Source organism: Gasterosteus aculeatus, chromosome 21 (assembly GCF_964276395.1).
Source record: "Gasterosteus aculeatus chromosome 21, fGasAcu3.hap1.1, whole genome shotgun sequence".
NCBI lineage: Eukaryota > Metazoa > Chordata > Actinopteri > Perciformes > Gasterosteidae > Gasterosteus > Gasterosteus aculeatus.
Window position 1 is genome coordinate 767914 of NC_135708.1, and position 22432 is coordinate 790345.

The 22432-nt window shown below is 45.9% G+C and overlaps 1 protein-coding gene and 1 long non-coding RNA gene across 2 annotated transcripts in view; one reads left to right on the top strand and one right to left on the bottom strand.

Annotated features, from left to right (window-relative positions):
- Positions 1-22432, bottom strand: part of LOC144390396 (uncharacterized) — a 265667-nt gene that overhangs the window by 153646 nt on the left and 89589 nt on the right. The gene's annotated exons all lie outside the window — the stretch shown is intronic.
- The window catches only part of LOC144390265 (protein NLRC3-like), a 138286-nt gene continuing 127042 nt past the window's right edge, over positions 11189-22432 (top strand). The window contains exon 1 of the mRNA XM_078096732.1: positions 11189-11676. Coding sequence (XP_077952858.1) covers positions 11580-11676 — 97 coding nt within the window. The 5' untranslated portion in view covers positions 11189-11579. The remainder of the gene's footprint in view (positions 11677-22432) is intronic.

Genomic DNA, 22432 nt, shown 5'->3' on the forward strand with positions numbered 1-22432 from the left:
AGCTCAGTCAATCAGCAAGTGTGACATGTGGGGAACAAAGAGGTTAGTGACAATACTACAGGCAGCCTGAATGTAGAACTTCTGGATGATCCTCCTTCCTCCAGCACATGAAGCAGCTGCAGAGTTACAAACATGAGTGTGAAAGGAAGGCCACACGTGTGCCTGTTTGCTGTGAAGGAGAGATGTTCAGGCCAGGAGATAACGTACAATATGGGGATTCTTGTTGGCCGTGGCGCTCAATGGTGCCTTTATGTTCCCTTTTATTCCCCATATGTGTGTTTTTACAAGTTAACCGGCCCTTAAAGTCCCAGTAAAAGTGAAGCAGAGCGATCTGACCTTCTGTATTTAGCTGCTCCAACAGCAGAAGATGCTTTGGGTGCATTTTGTGTCAATCATGTGAGTTAGAAAGTATTCTTCTTTCACACAGCGAGACGCTACATGTGGCTCATTGGGAGAATACAGTAGTACACGACTGTCTCACATTCACTTTATACTTCTCCACACTGGAGGACAAACACAAGCTGATGGCATGTTTCTACCCGTCAGAGGACACTTCTGTCTTTTCAGGGTGTCTCAGAAAAAGTCAAAAATCTCAAAGCTTCTCTTGGCAATGGAGAAAGGATCTCTTGGAAGAAGGAAAATCTCTTGAGGAGATTGAAGGCATCTACCAGATTTATGAACTTTATTGGTTATTTTAAAAATGGTTACAAAGAGAATTACAGGAAGATAAATTCAACAACCAAGCAGTGTGACGGGGTGAGTGTGCTCATCAAACATGCTTTTCTTTAGATGAAGTGGAACCAGACGTCCAAGAATTGGAGACGAATTGGAGATGATGAAGATCGAGAAGATGACGACGATGATGTTGATGAAGATGGAAATGGTGAAACGTCTCATCCTGTCCATGGATTAAGAGCTATGTAATGAACATGTGGTCTTCTAGTGTCCATTAGTACATGAATCCCTGCTGTCACAGACTAACATGTGGAGAACCATGGCTGGCTGCACCATGGGAGGACACAGGTGTCTGTACCAGGTGTGTGTGGATGACGACGATAGTCCCAATTATTGGTCCCCACCAAAACAACCAAACACTGTCACATGACACAAACCATCTGTGAGAACAAGGCTGTTGCCTGGCAACGCTAATGACTGAATGTCCATAAACTCTTCTTGTGGTGCCGTCACAAGGTCTACATTCATGGTTCATATATTCAGGGTCACTACAGACTGAACTCCCAAGGCTTTCATGCTACTTTGATGGATTTCTAGGGGAGAACATATAGTAGCTAGTAAGAAAAGAGGAGAGCAGGCCAAGGACGGGCTTTATAAATACTAATGTGCCCCAAGTATCCAGAGACTAATGAAGGCCACTAAATGGTCCCCAACCATTGGTCAACTTGTGTTATTAAGTTGGTAAGACGAGTGTGTTACAGCCACAGAGGCTGACAAACACCAACCGATGAACTGCAGAGGATTTGATTACAATAAATAACGTGTAGAAGGTAGAAATTGAAGCGCTTCTCTTAAATAGTTTGAACAGGTCACTTTGTTTAAATAATGTGATTAAGGTGGTTGACCGTCAGTGACCTTGTGAAAACATGTGAGACCGTTGCTGTCTGTCTGTGACACACACACGTATTTCAGCTGAAAGTGTATTTAGTTCATGTCTTTTCAGTCTTTTATATGAAAGTGTAAGTGAGTGAAGTGACTTTTAGTTAACTAGTACGTGTTCTCTGTGCAGCTGCAGTCTGCTTGTGTCCACTTCATAGCAGCCAAACACACCACTCCCTTCACACGCTACGTGGAGCACATCAACTACCGGCTGGCCTCCTGTCACTTCTTCTCCTGCTGTCACCTTTCCGTAGCTTTTCACTCCCAACTAAAGTGCTGACTCAGGTAATGATGCATGGCTGACGGGGAGATCACAGCGTTTTTACTGCAGACACACCGAGCCAGACCAGGAAGCCAAGTCACATCGAGTTGTTTTGTCATTTGTGAAGAGTAATAAACGGGAACATCAGCCAAAGAGACCAAAGACCTGCAATGTCTTTGTGAAAGGGAGTAAGGAAGAGGATCTTCTCCTGCAGCCAGCCGAGTGGCTGCAGGAGAAGCACAGTGTCTCTTTCTCTTTCATTTAACACAGAGCTGTAACTGTCTGCAGGCCATGTCCATCTCTGAGACCTGGTATGCCGTTAAAGACCACGGCACCAACTACTGCAACATGTACGAGCTCATCCAAGGTACTACAGAGTTATTAGTATTATGCTCAGAGGAAATCACATCACATTCATACATGGACTGATGGAGGTTGTTTAGGAGAAACACCTCATGTCCCATTTTACAAAAGAAACATTAAACAATAATGTTAATAATAAATCAATGTGAATGAATGAGAGTGGTGATTAGCAGCATTAACCACACAGTCTGATGATCCTCATACCGCCGTCTCCTTTGGTGAACAGGAAGTGGTCTAACCCAAGCCAGAGGTCACAGAGAGGTCACCAGTGACTTCCTGTGTCCCCAACGCTCCTCTGCTAACTGATATTCAGCTTATACATCAACATGCTGCTTGTTACTGTTGTATTGGGAGTTTGTTCTGTTTCCATTGAGGAATAAATACCTAATGAATATACTGTATAACTGTACCCAATATGCTCATTTCATGTATTTGTACACACTGATCATACATCATTCAGTGAGGACTCCCATGCACCTATTCCTCCCATGACATGAGATCTGCTGATGAGAGGATGAGAGGCATTTATAATGGGCCCTTATACCTTCAATTGACTCAGACAGAACAAATAGTAATTGACCAGTTGTGGGTTTGCAGCAGGTTCTGGTAACACAACGTAGTGTTTGACCTCATAGAAGACAAGACATTTTTTAGAGACTAAATAGAAACACGTTCAGGTTCTCCTGAAGTAAAATGCATCCCTTTGGATTCCTGTTGTTAAGCTCTAAACCTCTAGCAGCTTGTAGCATATTATAATACGGGTAGATGAAATGCAGCGCTCTGATTGGTTGAGAGTGAGTCACGGTGCATTATTGAGCCATAATGTACAGTTGCTGGTCACATTGACCCGAGCGTTCCGTATCACTGCACACAAAGTAACAGGTCAGATTTTGTGCCGTTCGTTGACATTTCAGTGTTCAGCTCAGTGGCGATCGCCGAGAAGAGACCAGAAATCCCACAAATGATCAGTTTGGGTCAACGCGAGCTTCCACAACCGGACAATGAAGGTGGACGTCATGAGCGATGTGAATGAAGGAGACGCTGCAGCACCCGATGCTGTTTACCTGCACGTACGGGGACTATTTTGTCTCTAGACTCCTGAAATGAGACACACAACGTTTGTTGGCTACAACTGTTTAGTGCTGAAAGCAGCTATTTACTTACTACTCATAATGTGGCTGGTAACCGTATTATAAAAGCAGCACTTTATCTCCAATAATGTAAGAGTTGGGGGGCGTTGTTAGGCCCGACGCGCAGCGGAGAACTGCTCCATCATTGGAGGATAAAGTACAGCCTATAAGGCGATGGGTTAGTTTAAACATAAAGGAATAAACGTTACATTTCAACTTTAAGATAAAGTACACCAGCCAACAGAAAGTGACGAGTGAGGTGAGAAATAAAGTGAGCGGTGGAACGTCAAAGTCAGTCCGTGTTGATGAAGGCGGCGTTCTCCATGTTGTGTCACATGGAGCGTCGTTGGCCAGCGACGTGCAAACCGTTCTCCACGCAGACGACTCGTACCATGTAGATCTGTTTATGTGCTGCAAAGTGACGATGACTCTGTAACGGACCATGAACTGGACATCGTGGTCTCCGTGGCAGGAAATGGAAGCGGAGGCGGTGGGGCCCGTTTAAAACTAGGAAACATCCCCTATGATCAGATATTGTCTTCTGTACGCAGCAAACAACAGGGATAACAATCTGTGTTTAGCACGTTTCATCCGCCCAGACAAGGACGCTCCTTCTAAATGAACATATGCCGATGTGGCGGCTTTTGAAAGGTATCTGGGGCTGAAGGTCATCATCTTCCACCATGTGACAGGTCGTAAACGCCTGCAGGGCTTCAGAACACACGACACACCCCACCTGCAGACAGTGTGGCTCCATCTATACAATGAGCACCAGCACAGGATTGGAAATAAGACCGGATTGTTTGGGCTACATGTGTATGTCAGTATTGGTACCAGACATATGAGACCCGGCTCACTGGAAACAGCTGTTATACAACACAATGTCCAACACACACAACCAACACACAGAAACGCAGCGACTGTGAACGCAGATGTGAATCTAAATATGGTTTTGCATTTGGCACAAACACCCGCGGCGTTGGGGTTTGAGGATGTGGAAAAAGGTTATTTTCCACACAAGTTCAACACGAGGGCGAATGAATACTACGTTGGCAGAGACCCCGACCCGTCTTACTACGGGTACGAGACGTGTGACACTGAACAAACTTCCTTCATGAGGTGGTGCAGCACAGTTTGAGAGAAATGTGATTTCCAGGCAGAGCTCAGCCTGCTGTGTCAATGATGTGGAGGCGTTGTGGAGCGCGTGCTCCATTCATGGTGGAACATTCCTAGAACGCACGCAGCTCCACCCTGTTCCTCTCACCACTTTGCCATCCAGCTGTTTGGGTGTGTTCAGAACCTTGTTCCTCCCGCGGGACACGGTGGCTCTGACACACGAGGGGCTCCACAAGACACAAGAAGACGTATTGTGATGTTTCCATGCAGTGGCCTGAATACGTGTCCCACACGGAGAATATTGACATCAGACATGCACTCAACCACGGGGAGCACCAGTCTGCTCCGTTCTATGTGGACGGTTAGAATTCGCTTGTTATGAATCGGCCGGTTGTTTTTTTCCCGGATGTGTCAAATGTCGCGTACAGAGCGACATGAACCCCGTCACCAAAGTCCCGTATGGTAACAACACAAGGCGCTGATGGAGAGAACAGATGCCCTGCAGAAACAACAGGGTTTGAACGTTGTGCTGATGTGGGAGTGTGAGTGGGCCTCATCAGAACCATCCAGCGCTTCTGTACAGGCCTTTATGGCCACGTACAAACAGCACAAACGTCTGGATCCTACAAAGGCTCTTTGGCCGGCGTACAGATGCTATGAAGTTGTACCACAAGGTCTGCGATGATGAAAAAATCAGATACTAGGACTTTACAAGTCTGTATCCAACTGTACAGAGAAACAAACAGCATCCCGTCGGCCACCTCCAGATTATCCTCAGGGATTCTGAGTCCATGGATAATTACTACGGCTTCATAAAGTGCACAGTGCCCCCCGAGGGCTGTTTCTCCCCGTCTTGCCGTACAGATGTCATGGAAAGCTCATGTTCCCGCTGTGCGGGTTGTGTGCTGACACTTTGAACCGACCTTGTGAGTGTGTTCACAGTGAGAGAGAGAGGCAGCTGTCTGGGGTTCGGGTCCCTGGAGCTACAGACGTCTGTGGAAAAGGGTCAGCGGATTGTGTCCACCCATGAAGTCTGGCATTCTCCCAACAAAACAAGCACATTGTTTAGTGGACATGTGAAGACGTTCATGAAAAGCAAGCAGGAGGCATCAGGCTATCGGGGCCACGTCAAAACACAGGCTGATGGGGAGAAATAAAAGGAGGACATTCAGCTAAACCCAGACTAAATGTGTGTCCACAAAGCCATGAGGAGCTGTAACAAACTCTCTGTGGGGCCGGTTTAGCATGAGGAGTAACATGTGAGCTGATCACAGTTCATGTTCACGACCAGTTTGATGTGAGACAATTCTGTTTGATCCCAGATGAGGCGGCTTTGGTGCAGCGGCATCATGCAGACAGCAGCAACTCTGGTGTAAGAGACGTAAATGTCTTCACAGGAGCCATGACAACGGCCCACGCCAGGTTGATGCTTTACGACTTGCTAGATAAGCTGCAGGAGAGGCTGTTGTACTGCGACACAGACAGCGTTGTCTTTACATCAGGGGCCGGCGATCGGGTTCCCCCCCTCGGGCCACATCTTGGTGACTGACCAACTAAACATGTGATGTGTGTGTCCGGGCCGAAGAAGACGACGTCACACAGTTTGTATGTTACGCACACGACACGCTACAAGGTAAAACCAGCGTCACATGCAAAGGCGTCGCGTTAAATGGCCGTGACGCGGCTGTTGTCCCGCCCCACGCGCTGATTGGTCTCGTTCCATCTGCTGTAGCCAATCACAACACACATACGTTGACTGTCTGAAACCATCAAACGGGACAAGAAGAGGTTCCGTCTTAAAAAGGAAAGTCCAAGTGGTGAACAATAAGCGGCGGGTGTTGCCCGATTACACCACGCTGCCCTCTGGCTACTAATGGGGATCAAGGGTTTGATGCGCGGCTACAACATCCCTTTAGTTTGGTAGTGAGGACCATCGAATCCAGCAAAGACTCTTTATCAAGAATATTTCACAGCGTTTTGATAACATGGTGCACATTTATTCATGTTGGCAGCCTTTATATACGTTGTAGAGGGCTTACCAGAGTCTCTCTGTGATGATGTTTTACTACCACAGGACAAAGACAACCGACTCATCAGAGACCATTTAATGAATGCCAGCAGTAATGATATAGAAGTTATCAATGTTTTTACCAAATACGTTCATCATAGAAATCTCAGCTGTATGTATTTAGTGCAGAATGTATTTATTCAGGGTAAAGTTAGCCGCACTATTAGTTTAAACACTAACTATCTCATTTTGTCGCTCAGACACAGAATGTGGTCACGCATGTGGAGGAATGTGACTGTTAGAATCCATGTATGAATCCTCTCCCCGTGTGAGGAGAGTCATTGTGGCTGATGCAAACAGACATTGGATTAATGCACTGTGTGAGATCAACGTGTTAAGAGGTCAGATCCCGTTGACCGACAAACAGTTTGTGCTTTTAAAGAAGAAGAAGAATCTCATCAGACTGGTAGCCGATAAAAAGATCAGACTCAACAAGAAGGAAAAGAGGCTCAATCAGACGGGGGGATTTTTATTACCGTTACTTTTATAATTAACCTCGTCAACCGGGGGAAGTCAAATGGAGCACGCTCAAATAATGTCTCTGGTCCCCTGCAGCAGATTGAATGGATGAAGCAGCAGCAACATGAGCAGCGCAGCTCTATAAGACCGGCTGTGCAAAATGAACCGATGTATTGAAGCAACCTGACGCCGACATGTATGAAAAGGCCCAAACACATGGTGGTATTTTACAGAGACACTTGTCTGTGGTGCGACAGGGCGTATTGTCTCCATCACTACCACCCCATGAAAGCAGCTGTGCCTCAACAGATGTTGATGAAGGGCTCAGAAGAGATGTGATTTGGAGTAATGTCATCCGACACGTGCCTAAAAAAAGTAGGAAACATGCTGAATGCACATAATGGACAGACGAGGGCGAGATTATCATCAGTGATCAAATGATCAAAGGCACACGTTTGTATGACCTGGTGAAAAGTGTCACTGTATAATGTTTTAGACCCTTCTACACCCATCGGGTGGAGGTTTTGTATAAAAACACCCCTTCAGGCCTCATTCAGTCCGAGGTCTTAGACTAGTCGGTCTCTAGATAGCAGAACCTTTAAGACCCCAAAGGCCAAAAAGGCTAAATCTCATTGGCTGATGGGTGATTCATGTTTAAACCTTTAAGATTTCATTATTCTTTGACGTGTAATTGTGTTGTTTTTTATAACAAATGTCTGAATGCCTATTATTTTGTTTTATGTCACTTTTGAATATACTTGATCCACATTTTCATTTTCAAATAGCGCGAGCACAGAGTTCAAAAATGCAAACAAAGGTTTTAATTTACGTCCTTCAGATTAAACAGAAAACAGTCAAAACAGGGAGTAACTCAGGCTTCGGTTGATCTTCGCCGGTAAAACTTAACTAATGTCTTGTCTTTGGAGGGGAAACGGAAATCCACTTCTTTAAAGAGAGAACACCGTCCTCTCGGTCTCTCCTGCATTCGGGAATCCTTCTGTCTTGGTCTGCTCTTCTGCCGCGGGCCCAATCTGCAGCTCGTCTCTCCTCCCTCAGCGGTGTGTCTTCCGCCCTCATGGAGGCCTCCAGGTCGTCACACCCTGATGGGTTTCAGGTGTGAGGGGAATGCTCTGAGTTTCGGGGTGGAGTTCCTACCTCCACCAGCAGGTGGAGCCATAGTAGTTACAGCCATCTCCGGTGAACGTAGCTCCCTTCCAAGACCGAGCCTCTCGTGACATCACAGTCTGTAAGAGGGTACGGCTGTTCTCTCCTGCTCTTACGGCCTCTATTAGCCACCATTTGCTCGCGGTCTTCGCAGGCAGTCATAGAAATCATCCTGTCGTCTGTTGTGGTGTATTTTCTGTAGGGGGGTGCTCTGCCACACTCTCACCCCCCCATTGTAAACTACTTTCTGATAACAGTTATATGTCTGGGCATCCTTCCAGAATGAATAAATAACGGGGCACCACCCTGAGCTAACAGGGACCAATAACCAATACTATAAATCAAGTCTCATAATTGATCTTCACTCCTTGAGAGTGAAGATGTCACGGCGGAGACCCGGGAAAAGAAAAGAAAATAAGGAACTATTCTGACCATGAGACATCATTCAGCAGCGTAACACAGTCGGCGCTTTCACTCTCTTACAGCAAACGTATCACAGCATCAGATCAACAGGGGACATTACGACATTTGCAGGTACACATTCAAACATAAATCAAAGGTAGCGGATTCGTTGATCCGGACTCTATCGTACCACGTTATGACTGAACAAATCAAATAAACATCAAGTTCATATCAACACGCTAAATTAGTCTGCCCAGAAAACCAGTGTTACTGTTTGATGGGCGTTGGTCATCAGCTTCCAGCTGACTGAGGACAGTTGAGCTCCGCGTTGGGAAACTCAGTGGATGAAGGCGATTTCGGCCGTGGGGTCCGAACTTGTCGTTGGGAACAGAGGCGGCGGGGGGTCAGAGAGCAGCTGTCTCTCCGGTCCTCTGGAGTCAACAGGAATGAAATCAAAAGGGAAAAGGAAGCGGGACGTAGTGGAGCGCGAGTCTTGAGTTCGTCCAGCGAGATTAAGACTGAAACTTGGGAATTGGAGGGAAAGAAAAGAAACCAAACAACGTTGTGTTGTCTCGATCTGTCACTAACGGGAAGTCAGGCGAAAGAGATCGATCCTTTGGCGCGATCTCTTCTTATGAACTTGAGGTCCATAAATAAATGTCACTGTCCTCGGCCAATGGGAGCGCTCGGTGTTCTTTGGTACGTCCTCTTTTTATGGCCAAGGGGGTCTGGAGAGCTGCAGGGGTCCTGTTATCAGCCCCTGGCATCAGGCCACGGGGGACCCCTATATGTTTGTGTTCTTCCTTTGTCCTCAGTGAAGAAACACGTGGTGAGGTTCATTAGCAGGGTGGAGGCCCAACATCCCCTTTGCATTAAAAGGTCACAGACATTTGTTTGTTTCTGATAACACATGTTACTAATTATGTGAATATTGTGGACGCGCATCCGCCCATTCCCCATCAAGCCACCATACTTATTCTACTCATTTTCAAGACAGGAGGACATCAGCATACTTCATCTATAAACAGAGACTCTGGGGAACCGGAGGAGGAAATCCTCTCTGAGCTCGTTTGAAGGTTTAAAAGTGAGATTTGAGTTTAGTGTCAAACAACAACTCTGCTTCTTTTTACCTCCATAAAAAGATCAGATGTTTTTATTACTACATGTAATAAATGAGTCTCTGAAGGAGGTGAAGACCTCTGTAGAACCTCTGGATCACCATTTCATCACTACATTAAGAGGAGCATCGTGGTGCAATGAGGTATCACACTGGATGGTGCGTTCAATGTCACTCAGGTTTTCATCATTGAATTGAACACGATCATAGCTGTGCATTGGTGTTATTCTATTGATTAGTGTCAACATGACAGCGGTGTCACACTATTCTCATGTCTTTATTGATCACATAGTGTCAGAATCAGGGCTGTATCCTGGTGGACACTAAATGCATTTTATTCATTGGTCTAATTCATGAAGCGTCGTCAGTCTGACTACTGTAACTCTCTTCTGCAGGTCTCCTGCTACCACCATTCCACCTCTGCAGCTCATCCACAATGCAGCAGCTCCACTGCTCTTTAACCTTCCTAAGTCCTCTAAACATGGTGCTCAGGTACCGTGCTGTGAATGGATGGGGTCCAGCTTACATCCAGGACCTGGTCCAACCCGACACCCCGACCCGCACTCTCCGCTCTGCATGTGATAAACTGCTTGTTCCTCCTCACTGAGAGCATCTCCGCTCTTTGCTGTCCTGCTCCTAAATGGTGGAAGGAGGTCTCTGAAGACACCAGGACCACAGAGAGCCTTCACATCTTCAGACTAAAGACACACCTCTTCAGACTCTACCTCCACTAACACACTAACTGTAGCACTTGCATTGGACTTATAATGGTTCTTATCTACAGCAAGTTGTAAAGCGGCTTATTAGCGTCAGCTAATTGACATGTGATGTAATGGAGTTGATGGTGAATTTATGCTACTTTGTTGAATTCATATGTTTGTGAATGTGACTTTGAAAGAGTCAGAGCCTCCAGCCACCAACCTCACCGCACGTCACTGCCAGCAGCTCTGTGAAAGGTCCAACGTCTAGTTTCAGAAGATCTAAGGAGACTTCTACAGGTCAGAGGACCGTCTGAAGAGCTTTGCAGTACTTTCATTACAATTTGTATTTCCGATGCAGAGGTCGGCAGACGTTGTTTTTCTGACCCACAGTAAGAAGTAAAACCAGATGAAACTGATGACTAACTGTCACTCAACTAATAAACTGTCCATCGACAGTCTTCAGCATCTGGTTTTCATGATGATCAATGACAGAAGCTGGAGGAATTACAGTTTGTGTTCTACATTCAGTCACATCTTACTGTGTGCAAGCAGGCTGCTTTACTGGCTGTTCTTACCCACAATCCTTTGCACAGCAGGTATATGAGCCAGAGGGTTCAAGGTGCCATGTGATGAGGAAGTAGAACACTGCACGTAACAACATGTCCTTTGTGATTTGGCAGGCAGCTTCAGACTGATACGTGGGGAAGTTGTTCCGCCCCAACAGGTTCAACCTGATCATCAAAGTGGAGTGAAGAATAAAAACACTCTCAGCTCAGACTCTGTTGTCTTAGTGGATGTTTTTATTCAATATAAACTCTTCACTACATTTGTTACAAAGGTCTCTGCTTCATCACGTGTTCCCTACTAGTCTACATGTAGAAGAAGACCAGGTGACAAAGAGGGGCGTGCACGGGTCCTCTGAACCATCTGGTCCAACAACAGCATCCAGTCTGTTGTCATAGCAACTCTTTACAAGGTGGAAGGATCGTTCCACAGATGCTGGTTTTTATCCTGAAAGACTCTTGTTGAGCCGTGAGGAGGATTCTGTTCACGAGGACCTTTGACCCTGTTAACAGCTCAGACTGAGACTCAGTCAACCAGTCAGACTGCATACTTTGATGGTGACGTGAGGACACACCCTCTCTGATGAAGGACAGCAAGCTGCGTCACTTCACTCCGTCTGATGGAAGCTGAAGTGAAGCACGGAGCTCCTTTTCTACACGGACCTGCTGAGGACAGAAGAGAGCTGCTCACTGAGGAAGTTCATGTCTACGAGCTCAGTAAGTGCAGCTGTGATTGGTTGAATGACATCATTGATGGTTGTGAAGGTGTGATTGTTTAAAGCTGGGAAACAAGATGGCGCCTGTGTGAGCAGGCAGAGAGAAGCTGCTGTTAGTCTGAATGATGACGCTGTGATGAAGAAGAGGAGCTCAGTCTGATCTGGGGTCTGTGAGGACTGTTACTGACGAGGAGGGGAAGGTAGCAGACGGAGGGGCACTAGGACCCAGCAGGGACCACAGAGCTCACCTGGGCCTTTGTTCCTGAAACACACCTGAGAGACGCTCTGTTTGTCTCACCTGCTGCTTCAGTCCTTTAAGTCCACAAAGCTTCATGTTCATTTCTTCAGCTGCTTTAAACATATTTAGTCACTTTTTAGTGTTTGACTGTGTTTGTTTTCTTTAGTCTTCAGTTTTTCTCTCATTGATCAGCAGGTTGTAGTCGACCTTTTACTAACTGATCACATGGTGAAGTGAAGCATCCCATCAGGAGAAAGCTTCCCCATGTTACCATGGTAACCACAGTGTTTCCATCAGGACAGCTACAGGTCACCTTACTGGTCTGTGTTTTACTGACTTCTGGACTCTGACGAGGAGAAACAGCACAGTTCCACCTGCTGGAAGAAGAGTGATAACATTCATCTTGTAAAACACAACATTTATAGGATGAGCATTTTAACAGAGTTTAAAAAGGTAAAAGGAAGTTTGTCTTTCTCCAGAAGTCTAAACTTGAACAGACAACAAACTGAAACGCAGAAGCATAAACTAGGCTTAAGTGTGCGTGTTTATATTTTAATACTAAGCAGAACTGTCGGGAGGCGGATCAAAGTCAGGGAGGGTGCAGAGGCACATGGAGCAGAACATACAGATGCAATAGTCTTCTGGTCAGCGAGAGGTTTCATCTTTTTCTCAGGTGGCATTTTTGCCTTCAACTTTTCCTGCTGAAGGAAAAACGGGATCACGTGGGAAGGGGCATGTATGCGCAGACGGCGTGTGCGCATAACAAAATGGCGGCCGCCGTTCAGAGTGTTGTTCGTTGCCACACAGCCACCACCGGAATATGTTTTATTTATTCCACTACACACGTTAAAACATCACCGACCTGAGTAAACACAGCATAGAGCAGTTGAAACGTGAATTCATTTACTACTGAGAAGTTTGTATCTTTATTGTTGAAATGGAATCTGCGGTTACTGGCTAGTTGTTGTTGTAGCGGCTAAACTAGCACGTCGCGATACTCAAGGGGATCATGTCTGCGCAGAGTTAATGCGCAAAGGCTTGAAGCGGCGCTTGTCAGGTCCGCTGACAGGTTTCTTTCTGCTAGTTACGGTGATTTTTATGGAAGTCCGTTTCCGCCACAAAAAAAGAGTTAGAAAGTCTAAATGATGACTTGAGATGTGCGCATGCGCAGGCTCCTTCGTTGTTTGGTACATTGACTTTATAAACCCTCTTGGCGACTTCTGGTCAAAAGCGACCAGCGACCTTATCTGGTTTTATTGGAGACTTCTGTGGTGTCTGACGTGGCGTGACGTCACTGAAGCAGGAAGCTGGCGGCTCGCAGCAGTCCAGCTGCAGTCAGAGGAGACACACGTCACGTGCAGGCTGAAATCAACGCGCGCATGCGCAAAGCCGCCGCCGATTCTGCAGCGTCTCTCCTCGTTGAGAAATTGCCAATACTGGTTCAATAAAGAGAGAAGAACTTTTCAATCGTTACTAATCACGATAACTACGTAATAAATACCACCCGGAACGTATTTTATCTCCCTAGAAGTTCGATTTATTTCGGACTCGGAAATACGGAAGATAATTTAGACTCCGCTAAAAGTCGGACGTCCCTGTTTGTTATGAGAGAGGAGTGAGCGGGTATCGAACGTACGACGTTTACACTTCGCTAAAGTTGGAAATATATTCACACATTCACACTTCCTGGTTTAATAGCTGCTCAGTGAGACGTTGTTGAACTCTGTGTGACCGTATATATATATATATATATACCGTATATATATATATATATATATATATATATATATATATATATATATATATATATATATATATATATATATATAAAAATATATATACAAGGTCTATAATAGAAATATTACTAATATAAAATATGTTGTATGGTTTGAGTATAAACAACCTTTTGTTTGGTTTTACAGGACTGATCTTTGCGCCACACTTTTGGTTCCCTTCCACCTATACTTACTTATAATATTGATATTATAAAACTATACATATCTCATGTTGTCATCCTGCATGTTGAGTTTTAGTAGCCTATATAGTGATTTTACATAAATAACGTCCTGATGGACCGCTGCCTCCTGCCAAAGGAAAGAGCTTAAAAGAAACACAACATTTATAGGATGAGAATTTAAAATGACGTCTCTTGACACGTTGTCTCAAGACAACAACACAAAGTGTCCCATAAGAGTTTTAGTGTTGAGGTGAATGAGCTCTGTGTGTCTGTCCTGATGAAGATAATAACGTGTGAGCTCTGCCAGCAGGTTGGTGTGAAGGTGTGAAGGTGTGGACTCTGCTATGAATCAGGCTGAGGACCCAGAGGACGGAGTCCCTCCCTCTGAAGCCCCTCTGTGTGGGGAACATGACAGCCAGACCAAAGCTCAGAGGTGAGAGGACCATCTCCAACTGTCCTCCACTCGTCTCCATGTCCCAACGTCTCTGACTCACTGACTCTGCTTCTACGTGTGTGACCAGGACCCATCAGAGACCAGGACCTGGACCTGGACCCAGCTGTGTGTCCATGAAGAGTAACCGGTCTATGGATCGTCCTCTAAACTTCAAAGATGTTGGTCCCTCTGTTGATGCAAGGTGAGGGTCTCAGGCTGATGATGAGGGTCCTTCCTCAATACCTGAGACGGAGAGAACGGACTCACAGGTACAAGAGAACGTTCATTTCCACATGTGGAACAGCAGCTGAGTTGTTTATTGATTGGACAGCAACTCTGATCTGATAACTGAGATATTTTAGCTAATTGTATGTCTGATTGTGTGTGTGTGTATATATATATATATATATATATATATATATATATATGTCCAATCGAACATCTTCCTAATGATGAAGAGGAGCAGCTGCAGTTTGTGGTGCTGCTGAACGTTACTGGATCACACTGACAGGTGTAGATCTAATATATTATTGGATGGAAGAAACCCATCAAAACGTTACTGAGGTGAACATTTAATTGGGGGATGATGTATCACATCACACTGCATCAGCTTTATAAATGTTTCATAAAGTACAGAGACGGTTTGAGCAACAACAATGAATCAATTAATGTTCTTTTAGTTAATATAACCTACAGTTCAAACATGAAGAGGGTGATAATCAGTGTCCTCGTCCAGTTAAATGCACAAACACACAACTGTAAATGAATGTAAGTTTTATTTAAATTGTAGCTGAACCTCATCTGTGTGTCCACATCAATAGTGATTAACCTCATAGTATTTAATGTCTATGATACAGTGATCAATGAGGCTGCAGTAAGATGGGGGACATCATTAGTGATTAACCTCAGGGGAACACTTACACGCTCAAACAAGGAAACAACTAGAAACATTTTCACTTCATTGCATGTAGATGACCACACGTGAAAGATCTTACGGAGAAATACTCAATAATTCATATTTGGAAAAAATGCGTTTATTATTATTACAGCTCAGAGGCCCTTTGAATGCACAATAATAGACAATAACAAGCTGCATACAGACAAGATGTTAAAGTTTAATTTAAACAGATATGAATCTAAACTCTGATCTCAAAGAGACGAAACGTTACTGGTGAACGAACATCAGTCTGACAACAGATTAAACGTTATGAACACGCAGCCTAGTTATAGTCTATATCTCATGTGTATATATACATATATACTGTATGTGTATAAGCTGAATTATAGTATAGTTTCATCTCATGTATAACTTGAATACCAGCGGGTCATTTCAAGAAGACTCCCCGAGAACAGGCCGCATATTGAGAAGGAGCCCAGATGTTTCTATCAGACTTTCTGTTGGACAGACTCTTTATGTGTGACCCAGGACTCATCACAGACCTGGACCTGGACCTGGACCCAGCTGTGTCTCTATGAAGAGTAACCGGTCCATGGATCATCGGATTGACTTCAAAGATGGACGCCGTTCTTATGACCCAGAGTAAGTTCTTAAACAGATTGTCACGATCTCCGATCCCCCCGAGTTGGTTGATGAGAAGAATCGCAGCACGTTGATCAATTAAAGTCAAAAAGTTAACATTTATTTTGAAGAGAAAAATATTACATGAGCAATTCTCTGCAGACATCTGGCTCTAACTATTGCTTGCAAGCAGGAGGTCCAACACACCAGCACGTATCTCAGCGCTCGGCGTAATGACGTCTCCGAGCAGTGAAAACGCTGAGTTTTTATACACATGTGAAGGACATTCGCCGTGCCAGTTACGAGAAGCTGCAAAGCAGGTTGAGATAAGAACCCAGGTGAAGCTGAGGGCAGCACACACAAGATCCTCCTCAGTGGCCGGTGCAAATCATTATTAATTGACATAAAGTACAAAACGTGGATCCGGAACTTTCGTACTGAATAAGATATGAACTAAGGCCATGAACAGAAGTCCTTTGTTTTGAAGCTGTTTTGTTCATGAGCAAGTTGTTTTTATGACCCACAGTAAGAACTAAAAGCAGATGAAACTGATGACTAACTGTCACTCAACTAATAAACTGTCCGTCATCATCGACAGTCTTCAGCATCTGGTTTTCATCATGATCAATCATGACAGAAGCCAATATCTTTACCTAATGTTGTATTGGTGTTGATGGTCCAAACACCATGTGAGCTGATGGTTCATGTTCCTCCACAGAGAGGACCAGGAGAGCTCAGAGGTTCCCACAGGTCCGTCTGCCCAGCAGCATCAAAAACACCTGGACTCTATCTTCATGGTGTGTACATGTACAACTACTTTAACATCTCTCAGTTCACCATCATCTCCATACTGCACTTTGTAGACCAGTGGATTGTCCGTCTGTCCAACATGGACCTGATGGTGGCTTCCATGTTCTAGTTGGTGTCATTCATAGAATGTTCTGTTCCAGCTGCTGGAGGAGAACATCCTCACTTTTGTGAAGAACGAGCTGAAGAAGATCCAGAAGCTAGTGAGTTCAGATTACCCAGAATGCTTAGAGAAAGAGGATGAGGAGGAGCTGGATGAAGAGCAGAGGAGGAGCAGAGAGGCCTTTGTGAAGATCTCAGTGCACTTCCTGAGGAGAATGAAGCAGGAGGAGCTGGCTGAGCGTCTGCAGAGCAGTAAGAGGATTTCTCTACAGACTTACCATGCTGATAAATGAGACATTACATTACATTACAAGTCATTTAGCAGACGCTTTTATCCAAAGCGACTTACATTACACTTTAAACCCATGGCTTTTTTCATATTTTTGCCCGGGGAGCAATTAGGGGTTAGGTGTCTTGCTCAGAGACCCTTCGACATGTGGCAGCTTTGGACTCGAACCACCAACCTTGTGCTTCCCAGCACACCTTCTCTAACCACTGCGCCACGACGACGCCAGAGACCTTCACTAATGTCTCCAGAGATGGACAGAATATATTCATAGTCATTCTCTGAAGAAAGGACATGTTTAAATCTATTCTTTGACTCATGGATCTTCATTGTTGTCTTCATTCAGGACTTCTTGCTGCAGTTTGTCAGCGTGAACTCAAATCCGACCTGAAGAAAAAGTTCCAGTGTGTGTTTGAGGGGATCGCTAAAGCAGGAAACACAACCCTTCTGAATGAGATCTACACAGAGCTCTACATCACAGAGGGAGGGACTGCAGAGGTCAATGAAGAACATGAGGTCAGACAGATTGAAACAGCATCCAGGAAACCAGCCAGACCGGAAACAACTATCAGACAAGAAGACCTCCTCAAAGCCTCAGCTGGAGGAGAGGAACCAATCAGAACAGTGATGACTAAAGGAGTGGCTGGCATTGGGAAGACAGTCTTAACACAGAAGTTCACTCTGGACTGGGCTGAAGACAAAGACCACCAGGACATACAGTTCACATTTCCATTCACCTTCAGAGAGCTAAATCTGCTGAGAGAGAAGAAGTACAGCTTGGTGGGACTTGTTCATCACTTCTTCAGTGAAACCAGAGCAGCAGGGATCTGCAGGTTTGAAGAGTTCCAGGTTGTGTTCATCTTTGACGGTCTGGATGAGTGTCGACTTCCTCTGGACTTCCACAACAATGAGATCCTGACTGACGTCACAGAGTTGGCCTCAGTGGATGTGCTCCTCACAAACCTCATCAGGGGGCAGCTGCTTCCCTCTGCTCGCCTCTGGATCACCACACGACCTGCAGCAGCCAATCAGATCCCTCCTGAGTGCGTTTGCATGGTGACAGAGGTCAGAGGGTTCACTGACCGCCAGAAGGAGGAGTACTTCAGGAAGAGGTTCACAGATAAGAAGCAGGCCAGCAAGATCATCTCTCACATCAAGACCTCACGAAGCCTCCACATCATGTGCCACATTCCAGTCTTCTGCTGGATCACTGCTACAGTTCTGGAGGAGGTGTTGAAGACCAGAGAGGGAGGAGAGCTGCCCAAGTCCCTGACTGAGATGTACATTCACTTCCTGGTGGTTCAGTCGAAAGTGAAGAAGGTCAAGTACGATGGAGGAGCTGAGACGGATCCACACTGGAGTCCAGAGAGCAGGAAGATGATTGAGTCTCTGGGAAAACTGGCCTTTGATCAGCTGCAGAAAGGCAACCTGATCTTCTATGATTCCGACCTGACAGAGTGTGGCATCGACATCAGAGCAGCCTCAGTGTACTCAGGAGTGTTCACTCAGATCTTTAGAGAGGAGAGAGGACTGTACCAGGACACGGTGTTCTGCTTCGTCCATCTGAGTGTTCAGGAGTTTCTGGCTGCTCTTCATGTCCATCTGACCTTCTTCAGCTCTGGTGTCAATCTGCTGTCAGAAGAACAAACAACCTCCCTGTGGTCTAAAGTCTTTGGAGACAAACCTGAACCAATGCGTCTCTACCAAAGTGCTGTGGACAAGGCCTTACAGAGTCCTAATGGACACCTGGACTTGTTCCTCCGCTTCCTCCTGGGTCTTTCCCTGGAGACCAATCAGACTCTCCTACGAGATCTGCTGACACAGACAGGAAGTCGCTCACAGACCAATCAGGAGACAGTCCAGTACATCAAGAAGACGATCAGTGAGAATGTGTCTCCAGAGAAAAGCATCAATCTGTTCCACTGTCTGAATGAACTGAATGATATTTCTCTAGTGGAGGAGATCCAACGGTCCCTTAGATCAGGACGTCTCTCCCCAGAAGAACTGTCTCCTGCTCAGTGGTCCGCTGTGGTCTTCATCTTACTGTCATCCGAAGAAGATCTGGAGGTGTTTGACCTGAAGAAATACTCTGCTTCAGAGGAGGCTCTTCTGAGGCTGCTGCCAGTGGTCAAAGCCTCCAACAAAGTTCTGTAAGTACAGAGAGAGTTAATTCATACATCAGAACTTAAATATGCTGCCATCTTTTATACTTACTGCTTCTTCTTCATTACATTACATTACATGTCGTTTAGCTGACGCTTTTATCCAAAGCGACGTACAATAAGTGCATTCAACCATAGGGTACAAACTCAGGAGAACAAGAAACAAGAAAGTGCAATTTCCTCAAATAAGCCAATTTACAATTTGCTATAGATGAGTGACGTTACAAGTACAAATTAAGTGCTACAATTTGTTAGTCTTAAGTCGAGGTAGAGTCTGAAGAGGTGTGTCTTTAGTTTGCGGCGGAAGATGTGAAGGCTCTCTGCGGTCCTGGTGTCTTCAGAGAGCTCGTTCCACCATTTCGGCGCAAGGACAGCGAAGAGTCGAGACCTTGTCGAGTGTTTTGCTCTCAGTGAGGGAGGGACGAGTAGTTTTGCAGATGCAGAGCGGAGAGTGCGGGTTGGGATGTAGGGTTTGACCATGTCCTGGATGTAAGCTGGACCCGATCCATTCACAGCATGGGACGTGGGCACCAATGTTTTGAACTGGATGCGGGCGGCCACCGGTAGCCAGTGAAGAGAGCGGAGGAGTGGAGTAGTGTGGGAGAATTTCGGAAGGTTGAAAACCAGTCGAGCTGCTGCATTCTGAATGAGCTGCAGAGGTCGAATGGCGGTGGCAGGGAGACCTGCCAGGAGGGAGTTGCAGTAGTCCAGGCGGGAGATGACAAGAGCCTGAATCAGTACCTGCGCTGCCTTCTGAGTGAGAAGGGGACGTATTCTCCTGATATTGTAGAGCGTGTATCTACAGGATTGCGTTGTCGCGGCAATGTTGGGAGTCAGGGAGAGTTGGCTGTCGAGTGTGACGCCGAGGTTCTTAGCGGTCGAGGTGGGCGTTAGTACGGAGTTCCCAAATTTGACTGTCAGGTCCTGGGTAAGCGAATCTTTTCCGGGAAAGAGAAGTAGTTCAGTCTTGTCGGGGTTGATTTTCAGATGGTGGGCGAACATCCACTGAGAGATGTCAGTTAGACAGGCAGAGATCCGAGCCGCCACCTGGGTGTCCGAGTGAGGGAAGGAGAGAATTAGTTGGGTGTCATCGGCATAGCTGTGGTAAAAGAAGCCATGCGAGCGAATGACAGCGCCAAGAGAGTTTGTGTAAAGCGAAAACAGGAGGGGACCCAGCACGGAACCCTGAGGAACTCCAGTAGTAAGAGGACAAGGTTCCGACACAGATCCTCGCCAGGTTACCCGGTAGGTGCGACCATCGAGGTAGGACGAGAGAAGGGAGAGAGCAGAGCCTGTGACACCAAGTTCCTGAAGGGAGGAAATAAGGATATGGTGGTTGACCGTGTCAAATGCAGCAGAGAGGTCCAGAAGGATGAGGACAGAGGAGAGAGAGGTGGCTCTAGCAGTGTGGAGTTGCTCAGAGACAGCAAGGAGAGCAGTCTCTGTGGAGTGGCCTGCCTTGAAACCTGACTGGTGGGGGTCAAGGAGGTTGTTACAGTGGAGATAAGAGGAGAGTTGATTAAAGATAGCACGTTCAAGGGTTTTGGACAAAAAGGGAAGAAGAGAGACCGGTCTGTAGTTGTTTTCTTCAGAAGGGTTGAGGGTGGGTTTCTTCAGGAGAGGGTTGACTCTTGCCTCCTTCAGAGAATTGGGAAAACAGCCAGATGACAGAGCGTTGTTGATGAGAAAGGTAAGGAACGGAAGAAGGTCAGGTGCAATAGATTGTAGAAGATGTGATGGAATGGGGTCAAGAGGGCAGGTGGTCGGACGGGCAGAGGTTACTAGGGTAAGAATTTGGTTAGGAGAGAGGGCGGTGAAAGAGGAAAGTGAGGGCGAAAGAGGTGAGGTCGGTGGGACGCGAGAAGTAGGAGGTGGGTTTGAGAAGGAGGAGCGTATGTCAGCTATTTTCTTGGTGAAGTAGTTGACAAAGTCTCCCGGAAGAAGGGTGGAGGGGGGAGGAGGGGTAGGGGGTTCGAGGAGATTGGAGAAGATCGAGAAGAGTTTTTTGGGGTTAGAGAATGAGGATTTGATTTTGGATTGGTAGAAAGAGCTTTTGGCAGCATAGATAGAAGCAGAAAACGAGGAGAGGAGAGATTGAAATTCGAGCAGGTCCTCAGGTCGTTTATATTTACGCCATTTCCTTTCCGACGCTTGCATGGTGGCTCTCATGGCACGGACCGGTTGAGACAGCCACGGAGCCGGAGGGGATTTGCCAGTCCGTCGTGTCGTAAGAGGGCAGAGAGAGTCTAGAGAGGAGGAAAGAGTTGAGAGGAGAGACTCTGCAGCAGCGTTTGGATGCAAGAGTGAGAAGGAGTCAGTTGAAGGGAGAGCTGATAGAACAGAGGATGCCAGCGAGGAGGGAGAGAGGGAGCGAATATTGCGACGAGCCGGTATAGAGTTAGTCAATGAGGGAGGTTTGTTAGTTATAGAGAGTGGAAGGGAGTAAGAGATGAAGAAGTGATCAGACACATGAAGTGTCTTCATCCCTCTCTTCAGACTGAGTGACTGAGTGACTGTAACCTCTCAGAGAGAAGCTGTGACGCTCTGTCCTCAGTTCTCAGCTCCCAGTCCTCTAGTCTGAGAGAGCTGGATCTGAGTAACAACCACCTGCAGGATTCAGGAGTGAAGCTGCTTTCTGCTGGACTAAAGAGTCCATACTGTGAACTGGAGACTCTCAGGTCAGGATTCAATTAAAGTCCACTTGGTGTCTTTATTTACATCCATGGTACATTTCTGACCTTCATAAGATTCTTTCTGCTCGCATGATTTAAATCAAATATATATTTTCCAACTATTTCCATAAAATGTGTTTATTTTCAATATAATGTAAATATTTGACATTATAGAGTTAGTAGTAATGTTATCAGGTTGTTGATGAACATTAGTGGGTGTTTAGTTGTGACTGGAAACCAGTCAGTAACCATGTTAATGTGACCCCTCTGTACCTGATTATCTGTAAGTCCGTCTCGCGCGAGGTATTAGCTCGCCTGCGAAAAGTGAACTTCGTTGCTAGCGAGGAGAATCTCTGCTTGCGCTCGAAGGAGTTTTCTTCGCGCTCGCTGTTGTTCTTTCTGACAGTAAGGGGGCGGAGCCAGTCACCATGGTCTCTACACCTGATTGGTTACAAACCCCGTCTTTGGATTGGCTGGAGTGATGCATTCACACAACTATAGAAGCCCATTTCCGCACTGAAGAAAGGGGATAGAAAGTCTAAATTATGAGATAAAACGTTGTGAAAACACAAACGCCACCT